This window comes from Nymphalis io, chromosome 17 (assembly GCF_905147045.1).
Source record: "Nymphalis io chromosome 17, ilAglIoxx1.1, whole genome shotgun sequence".
Lineage (NCBI taxonomy): Eukaryota > Metazoa > Arthropoda > Insecta > Lepidoptera > Nymphalidae > Nymphalis > Nymphalis io.
The window spans coordinates 5,608,550-5,619,366 of NC_065904.1; the positions used below are offsets into that span (position 1 = coordinate 5,608,550).

A 10,817-nucleotide genomic window follows, 5' to 3' on the forward strand; every position below is an offset into this window, starting at 1 on the left:
GATATATTACATTGAATTGATTAATCTCATTGTATTAAATTGACATTTCATTACACTATTAGGTACTGAGTATTATAACAACAAAACAGTAAATTATTTTTGAGAAACGGTAATGTAAATAATTATGTAATAAAAAATTAATACAGAAAACTAGAAATTGTTTTTTTTTAATGTGTAACATCTTTTTGCGCCTTAAGGAGTTAATACCGAATTGTATGCCGTGACGGCAAACGGGATGACGCTCTTTCATGCCGTCATGCCCCCTCTACGTCGCCATTCGCTACTCGCTTGTATGCGCGTCACACGTATTCTATATACTTTTTTTTATAAAAACTAACGGTGCCCGCGATTTCACCCGCGTATAACAGAAAAAAAAATACCAAGAGCAGACTTATAATATTTCAGTATATACAACATTTTTAGTTTTAATTTCGTGGAATATTACTATTTATTCAGTTTTTTCCGCACCCGGATCTAGATAACAATTGAAATCATGCAGGAGAATAACATCATTCCCATAAATCTATTCCGACATACTTGAATGTCTTTCCCTGTACTTTATTTATTGTGTTTGCAAACGATACCTTCACAGGAAATTGTGTCCTTTTAAAACTAAAACATAAATCTGTGTTTTTAAATAAGTGCTTATTATCAACTAACCGACTAAGTGGTTCATTTTTCGCCCAGAGAATCAAAATTGCGATTCAAAACGGAAATGTTGCTAGCATTCTTGTCACCACGAGGTCACGATTTGTACAATTTTTAACTATTTTTAATTTTTATTTGTGTTTATTTAAGGCTTTACAAACTTTTTCTTGTCAAACTAACCGACTAAGTATAAATTTAACAAAACAATGTGTCATATCTGTCTGGCGTCCCGTGACCACACAGGACGACCACATTTTCATATCATATTGTACAGTTAAAACATACTGCAACTTATATATAGGATATTTTACGAACAATGTGTGTAAGAATTTGAAAATACAAAACAAGAGCTCGGCCAACGATGTCGAATCTCGGTCATTATTGTGAAATTTATTGCCATCTTTACACATGAACAGTTTTTTTCACATTGTGTGTTGCCAAGTTCGAATTCGGGATTTGCATTCAAAATGTTTACGGATATTGATTACAAACTCCTTTTATTAACTTAAGCACGATTTCAGTACAGCGAACTTTATATTTTTATAGTAACTTATTTGTGGTGGGAATTTATAAAACAAAATGTTGTCAACATTTGGTTAAATTTCGAAATACACTTTATACAAGTATTGAATTAGAAACATACAATTTTATTTATTGAGGCCCTATATTTAACATATTGCTTTTTGTATATCAGTAGTAGCCATTAGTTTTTGAGCTACGACTACATACTCCTTCGAAACTTACGTAAGCTTCAGTTATACGGTAGTTTTTGAGTTACAAAACAAAGAAAAATACGCCTAATTTTTGTAAGCAAAATAGATCGTTTTTGAATTTAGTAACTTGAATATAACTTGTATTATATTGTCTATATAATCTGTATTGTTTGTATTTATTAGTAAAAACATTAATCGATATTTGACATAATTTGATTAATAGTAAAACAGTAACGTTTCGTAATATATATTTACCGGAAAGAACTGGCAAGAAACCTTAGCATTTACTTTTTTTTACTGGCAATATTAATAAATTAAATTTATACATATTGAATGAAAGTCAACGAAAACTAATTTCTGTTTACAATGATAAAGAAGATGTAGAATAAGTTTATTTTTATTACCTAGCTAAGATTGTCAAATAAAGTCTAATTTTTCGTTTTAATATTAAAAACCTAGAAATGAACTGCTTACACATGATTTCAACTTTTTGCTTTTGCAAGTATTTGTTAAGTTTTCTTATATTCTCTTTTGACTAAAAAACAGTTTTACGTTGCAGTTTTGTGTGAATGCATACACAGTTAACTTACTTCCTGGATTTTAAATCCGCTGCAGAAGCATTATTGGTTTTAGAAAAATTTTGCGTTGCTTCTTTAAAAGTTGGCGGACTGGCTTGAGGATTCGGGGTTAGAGAAGGCGATATATCATCAATCCCTCTCTGACTATTCAACCTTTTTAATTTAAAAAAGTTTTTCACTTTTTCCGCCATAACGATAACAACTTCTAAGTATCACTGATTAACAAATACTGAATATATTGTATCAGTTATAACAATAACTTTATCAGATTATGATGATTTTGAGTTTTGATTAGTTATAAAATTTTGATAAGATTGAAGAAAATTTCGTACTTAGACATTCGATACTAGTTGTTTACTTTTAAGTGCAAATTATTGTAATTAATTAATAATAAAAAGCAATATCTATATAAATATACATAAAATGAAAGCGTCTGTTATTTCAAAACAACTGCCTCTTTTTAATTTAATATGGTCATTAGTGAGTTACGAAAACCAAAACAAGATTTTTATATATTAAATACGTCATAAATATTTTCATATATACTATAGGTATATATAGGTCATAGTTTTTCGTCACAAATCGAATTCGACGCTGGCGAAGCGAAGCGAAGTTAATAGATAATAATCGTATATAGCAGAAAACGTTAAAAAATCGTTAGTAAAATTGCTTAGTTTTGTGATTTAATTATTACTAGTAACTTTACACCCGCGGCATCGCTAGCGGGCATTTTTGTTTATGGCAAAAATACTCTGTTCCTTTTTTTATTTTTCAGGGCGTGATTGTGAAACTCTTTTAAAATTTAATCTATATAGGCAACTCTATATTACAAGTCTATAGGACTAGGTATATAATATTATAACTTTAGTAAAATTGCAGCTATCTAAGTTATAAACTTTTTCTTTTTCATTCGAATCCAATGCATTTATCGAAGACCGCAGTCGTTATATCGCCAATGCGCCACCTACCTTGGGAACTTACCTACACCTACATTGTGCTATGTGCATGTCTTTTGTGCCCGTACACTGGCTTACTCAACGTTCAAACCGGAACACAACAATACTGAGTATGTGATGCGTTGGCGGTAGAATAGCTGAGGAGTGGGGGGCTCCAGGCGGATTACTTGGATTTTAGTCAATGTTTTTATTTATGCAAACCATCACAAAAATTTATTACATTTATAATGAAGTTATTATATTTAAAATGAAATATATCTTATGTTGCAATGGTAATGGAATATGAATTGAAATATTTTGGGGAAGTCAATATAAGAAAGAAAAATAATTTATCGAATACCTTGATGTCTTTTTCAAAACATAAATTATAAATATAGTGTTTTCGAGAAAGTAAGAAGATGTAGGCTTTTAGGTTGCCATATTTTATTTGTTTTCATTTTATACCGTCACATGTAAGGACAAATCGTAATCCGTGAATTCTGGGATATAATTTCCCTTATTTTACGAATGAAACTGTTAACAATAAACAATATCAATTACTTTTATTAAGTATTTGTAACGAATTTGGAAAAAAAATGATTTAAGCCATAATTTATTTATTCAACTCATAATGCAATAAAAAAATCAGTTAAATAAATATTAACATTCGATCAGGTATGAAATATAAAAAATCTGTTCAGCTATTTTTTTTTAAATATATTGTAGAGAAAGAGAGAAAGAAATAGTAAAAAACACGATCAAATTAAATTCGTTCAATGTAAGTTCATACAATAAATAAACGAATCTCAGTACCTCTTTCTACTCTGTCAACCAATTTACTTTTTTTTTGTTTGACAGCTATTAAAGAGTTTTAATTTTGTCAATAAAAAATATGAAAACATTTGTAGAAAATAAATCTTTTCCTAAAAAAATAAATTATTATTACGGTCGAACTTCGACTCATGGGCGAATATTAATACTTTTAAATGCGAAAGCATTAGACCTTTTGAGTTAGAGTTTGGCCTCGAAATTGAAACTATATTTAAAAAACAAAACATCTATGCCAGTGTCAATTATTTTATCGATTGTAATGTTTACATGCACAAAAAAGAAAAAAAAATAATGCATATCTAAATTTAAATGTACAAATTATTTGAGAGTCTATATCTTAAATATATTTTGATTTATTAATTTATGAGCAATATAAGCAGACAAAAGATATGAATATATTGTATATATCCTTTTAAAATCAATCATTTCAATTTGTTTGCAGCGATAACCCCAATAGTTTTTATCGTGAGGGATGTGCTAAAGTAACCGTGTTACGCAAATACCGCCCTGATCAGGTTGAGCAAGTTTTCGTCTTGTCAATTAAGTTAGTAATACGATACGAATCGATGCAGAAAAACTTGTAAAAAACATAAAAATTGTTCTATAACCTTTTTTAATTTTAATAAAAAAACTTAAGGTTGCCTATGTTCTATTTTCTATACTATATTAAAAACAATTATATTAAAACTCTAAATTACATTTTAATATGTATTGATGTTCTTTCAGCATACTACAAAAATGTACTTACATTTTTGCGTTTCTGATGTATCCGGTGTATATGTATGAGGCATTATATGCTTTATTTTCTACTTCATTTATATAAGCATTGTTAGAATTAGAGTAGTTAGAATAGAATAGAATACGTGAATATCACTTTGTAATCTTTATATAAACCACGTTTAATTATTAGTTGAACGTAGATAAGATACTTAGTATTCTCGGCATACGATTGTAATAGATGATTATTTTATTGGACCGACAGCCATGACTTGCGTCGAGTTAGTTCGTTCTCACGATATCAACATAAATAATAAAAATGTTTTATTTTTTTGAAACAACATAATATTCACAAAGATAAAATAATCAGTAAATACAGAGTCAAAATAATAAATTTAATGTATTCTAATTCTGTACGAATAAAACCAAAACAGCTGATAAATGCTTACAGCATATATTAATTTAATAAAACTTCAATACTATCGAAAAATCGTTGACAATCGATGGTCCAAAACCAGCGATACTGCCATAGGTATAGGTAGGTTATTCATAGGTTGTATGTGTCTAATTTCATTGAAATTCTGCCACATGTGTATTCTACCAACCCGCATTGGAGCAGCGTGGTGGAATAAGCTCCAAACCTTCTCCTCAAAAGGGAGAGGAGGCCTTAGCCCAGCAGTGGGACATTAACAGGCTGTTACTGTTACTGTACTGTTATATATTAATTAATCTGATAAATCATTGCATAATTTGATCGTATATAAAGTTTCTAAGTAAAAACGTGTTAAGTTATTTATAAAGAGTTAATTAATAGTTTAACGACAGTGAAATAAAATAGGAACATATTCACTTGATGGTAGGGCTTTGGGCAAGTCCGCCTGATTACAACAACTACTCATTACTTAATATATCAAACATCAATCAACTTAGTATTATTGAATGGTTTGCAGGGTGAGTGAGCTAGTGTAACTACAGGCACAAGGGACTTTCTTAGTTTCCAAGGTTAGTGGCGCATCGGCGATATAACTACTGCGGTTTTAGATAAATGCATTCGACTCGAGTTGAATCGATTACTATCGTTCTTCGATCACGCGACATAACAAATATTATATATTTATAAGCTTTGATGTTTTCTACAAATTCGTCAATCGATACATAAATTGTCATGATCCTATCGTAATGCAATGGCGACGGCGAAGAATCTAACAAACAAGCTAAAAGCTACATGTAAAAAAACTATTATTGGATCTATTTAGAATAGTATAGTAGTATGTAGAAGAATATAATTATTTTTCTTAAAGTTGTAATGAACTATATATATACACATTGCGACTTTATATGACGCTTCGAAAGTGTCCGTGTATTGAAATAAAATATTTTTTTATTGAAATAACTCTTTGGATTGTCATCCCTAATTTTCTTTTATCCAATTCATTTGTTTTTAACACTACATGGAATAGGTATTGGCAGACATCCACGACCTGCCTGGCGCCAGTTCTACTTGGGTATGTTTTTTGTTAAAGCTCGATGGTATTTATACACGCTTAGCTAGGATTTGGCGGACTTCTATGGCATCCATGACGCCAGCTCTAAAAGGATGACAAAATAAGACAAAACGTGTTACTGAGGTGCTTAAATGATTCATGGCTTAGCTTAAAATACTTAGTCGATTCGACTCTTACGACTGCATTGGGATAGATAGATGAGGTCTTTTTTACTCTGGTTGGATGGCATGACATTGTTTTTATTTATATTATATTTTTAAATCATAGATACATAAGTGCCAATTGTAACTGATTTCTGCATGTTTTTGTTGTTTACCTTTGTCGAAAATTACCAACTATTAGATATCTGTAGAGCTATTCTGTAAGAAAAAACTCGAAAGTAAGTGTAAAAAACGGCCGTGAAATGTCAGGATGTTATATAATCAGTGTACATAATAATAAGTATTACATTTAAAGGATAGACGCGTTAAAATAGTATATTAATATAATTCGGTTGTCAACATTTCCCGCGTGAGTAATGAAGTGACTTCTTACATAATCGCACTACTAACTGTAACAACGGTGGCTTATTAAAAAAAATATAAATAATCATAATATATAAATCAATAGAGAGAACAAAGTTTAGTTTAAGCGTTGCTTGTCAAGTATAAATTTACAAGTGACTTAAAATGTACGAAAGCCAGCTTAATACTCCCGTTATTTTGTGAAAATTCAGACAAGTAAAAAATAATACGCGTCGAGAGAAAGTTAATATTTTCAAGGCAGTTAAGGTTATATATTTTATTTTGCAGTGCGAATAAATGTTTTGTTCTACTATTATATCCTCGTACATATGATAAGACTGTAGATCAAGTTGATTGTAAATGACGATTGTACAGTCGACCACATACTTATCACAATATTTTGCTTTCAGTAAAATTCATGAGAAACTATGACACGAAACACAGGATGCACGAAGGGTTAAATATGGCACACCAAACTTCATAAATGCATTATAAATCGATATAATTAGCCACCATATTCAATTTTAAGTGACGTCATATATATGACACTACGGATTTAGTACTCGTTTTAATTTATATTTTATGATTGTGGTGTTGCAGTATGGTGCCGAATTTACGCATTTATGACTAGAAAACTCAGTGAAACCATAGCAAACAACTCTTGCCGATCCTGTAAAATTTCCCCTCCCATTGGATTATGAGAGAAATAAAGAGAGTACTTGTGTTTACGCATATACTCGTACTTTGCGAATTGCATATGTTCTGCGCAGATGGCTAATCTTCCATGAACAGAGCCACGGTGGACAAAATCGTTTAGGAAGCAATCATTTAAGGGCAAGTATTTGGATAATTGATACAAAGGATTAATGGCTGATATTTATTACATAAGTTGTATATAAAAGTATATAATGCACTTGTTCCCGACCGCGTGTGAGAAGGAGCGACATGTGCTACCCTATAATATACTTTGTGTCTTTTTCTGTACCCCCTGACAATGTTTATGCTAAATATAATGCTGATCTGTAGAGTAATCAAGATCTGAAAGCGTAATACTCTTTTTATTTATAATATTAGTAAGTATATTTGAGACAAAAGTCCATAATCACTCTGCCAAGGAATGCCAAGGAAGAAATGTCAGTTCAATAGCCTAATATAATTAGTTTTGTTCATGATTCACTTGATTTAGGCGTTTTAGGATATAGACATGCTCATTTGTACCTAACGCTCTTTTTCGCATGACATATTATAACATTGGGACTTAATATAAAGCCACAATATTATTTACAGATTATTAATATTTTTAGCACACTTTTTTTTTTATAAAAATATCTTGAAGTTTAAATATATTTTTTTTTCCAATGCACAACTTCTACGCCTGTTATACAATTTCTTGTCGCTGGGTACATCAAATTGGCGGTTTCCCATATCAAGTCGTTTCATCTCGCCTATGAATTGAACATGACATGAATTTAAACTACATCTGTACTATTTACTGAAATAACAGAATGTAAAGCACGTCCTAAGGTCTTTATGCTAAGCGGGAATGTCATTTGTTTAATTGATTTCTTAGAAAGCTTCATTCATCGTCTTGGTACAAGTTACATATCAAATAGTTGACCAGTAGCATTAACACTAACGGTTTAAAATTAAAATAAAAACGAAAAAATTTCGCACACTAAAATTACAATTGATGTAAATAAAATTAAAGTGATTAAAGTTATCAAATACAAATTATCGTTCCGATCACACAATATAAAATGTAAGCTGAATGTCAGATGACCTTATACACAAACTAAAATTTACAATTAAACTATTTTTTTGATAGATATAATTTTGGTATTTCTACCCGTATCATTCAATAAAGTGACACTGGTAGAATAATGTATATTATTCTATTATTATTCATAGCGACGGACATACAAATAATACAGCCGTATATGCGCCATAATTAAACAAATAAGCTAATAAATATTAAAATAATAATTAAAATATATATATATATATATATATATATATATATATATATATATATTATTAATAATAAGAATCATAATCATTGTGAATTTATTGTTTAAAATAAGATAAAAGATTAAAAACCAATATAGATTATGGTTTTTTTTAATAGCAGTGACAATGCTCGTTGCCAGACTTTTTATTATAAATTTTAACTGGTTAACATTCAGCGTAATCGCATTACGCTTTTTGCGTTTTAGTTGCGGTAAATATAATTATAACGGAACAATCAGTTTCTATTAATTTGTAAGTATTTGTAAAGTCGTAATTTTGTAGATATATGACTAAAAATATTTATGCCACGCATATCGTTCGTGACAAAATGCAAGCAAATCTTAACATTTCCCTGTATGTGGGCTAAATAGTTAATTAACACAACAATGTGTTGTAAAATGTATTATTTATATGTTCTTTCATGGGTGCTTAGTTTAAATTTCCGTTTGCATCTGAATTTAAATCGCAAAGATTTAATGGAAAGTTGAAAACATTTAAGGCGTTAAGTAAATTCTAATACTCAATTAAATACATCCAAAACAAATAAAAAGGTTACTTTTTATCTGTTTTAACCTGTATTTCCAATAATGTTATATTTGACAGTATGAAAAATGTTCGTTATTTTTTTAAATCGTTTTACTTTCTTGAAAATGGTATGTTACAGTTATATGCAATATTAACGTACATTTTCGTACATTTTACAATATATTTTTTTTAAATCTGGATTTATTCTCATCCCCGCGACCGCCGTTTTCAGTTATTGTTATCGTCTTAAATCCACAAATCTGAAATCTTTTATGGATCCGATGATGAAATGAAAAAATGGTTTATATTTTTTTATAAGCATTTTATTTCATTACAAGACGGTAGTCCTGATTATTGGTCATACTTGATCATTATTTTTTACAACAAATATTAGGTGACGACTGACGCCTTATACGGTACCACGATATCAATGTTTTTTTTTTAATATTTTTATATCCCGTAGTACTTACTTCCCCCCTTTCTAACTTTAATACTTCCACTGTTACATACAATTACCTTCTCTTTTGATATTATTATTTTGTCTTTGTTATTATTATTTTACCCATTACGGTAACATCTAACAGTACATTAAATAAATATATATTTTTCGTTGTACAAGGCCATGAAACTAATCTACTTTAAATATATATGTAATATTTTTTGTAGATATAACTATAATATACGAAAAAATTGTTAGCTGACGTTTACTTTAATACATTGTTATTCATAAAAAAGTCTTGTTATACCTAATTTTATGTAATTATTTAGAATTTATATTCAAAGCGCGCTCTTTAGGTTTCAACGTACTTAGTACAAAATAATTGAAGTTTCTTTAATATAATGATAAGGTTTGTTCGTTTTTATTTTCTTTAATATTAGATAGAAATTATTTTTTAGTTCCGAACGCTGTACGAAATATCTAAAAAATTAAGTTGCTTTAGAATCATAGATGAATGTGCCGTACCTGCTCAAAACGGTCTTATACAAGCCTCTACGGCAAAATGGAGGTTTGCTATTATGCATTTGCTAAATTAGCTCTTTTTATGTATTGCGTACAACTGCATTAACAGCAATATAATAGTTGGTAGGAACCATGTTGTCAGTAACATATCAGTATATATATAATCTTTATATAGATTATATTACTTATTTTAAAAAATCCGGCCAAAAGTGCTTCCCGCCATCACCATGTTGAGAATTTGACGCGTATTTTTTTTTCTTTCACATTTTATTAATAATCTGTGCTATCAAAATTATACACAAAACTAATATTTAATATATTATATTTTTTTGCCAAATTACAAATTATTTTTACTATAATATCACATGAGCTATCGCCTTATTGTTTTTAAACTGAAATTCATTATTGTTCTACGTGGTGCGTGACGTCACTAAAAAAATGGTAAAGCTTGTCATAAAATAGAAGTAGCCATTGCCACAAAATCCTACTTATTATTCTCTCTGCACTAAAATCATGCGTAATCATATCAAAAAATCTTGATTAATCATATTGTCCAAAAATATTTTCATTGCTTTTAACCCAATTACAAAGATTAGATAACTAAAATAATTAAAGTAACAGAAATATGTCATGTTTTGGTCTAGTTAAGTTCTGTTTAGTTACTCATACTAACGATCCGCCCCGACTTTATGTTACATTGTTAATTTTATTATTCTATATCAAAAAAGGTAGAAACGATATAAGTGTATTTGACAAAATTGCAAATATTTGCATAGAGGTGAGTAAAGACGCATATTATAAGATTTCGCTTTCATTATATTGCACCGCTGCACTTGAAGAGACGCCGAGTGCACCTTAAGAATTTACAATCAGATGTAATTGTCCACTGAAAAG

At 29.5% G+C, this 10,817-nt stretch overlaps 1 protein-coding gene across 2 annotated transcripts in view; it reads right to left on the bottom strand.

Moving 5' to 3' along the window:
- The window catches only part of LOC126775085 (RING finger protein nhl-1-like), a 42,627-nt gene that overhangs the window by 7,233 nt on the left and 24,577 nt on the right, over positions 1 to 10,817 (bottom strand). Inside the window, exon 1 of one of the 2 annotated variants that reach the window (XM_050496840.1) lies at positions 1,952 to 2,147. The exons of the other annotated variant lie outside the window; for it this stretch is intronic. Within the exon in view, the coding sequence (XP_050352797.1) occupies positions 1,952 to 2,130 (179 nt within the window). The 5' untranslated portion in view covers positions 2,131 to 2,147. Of the gene's footprint in view, positions 1 to 1,951; positions 2,148 to 10,817 lie in introns of those variants that run through there. 2 annotated transcript variants of the gene reach the window in all.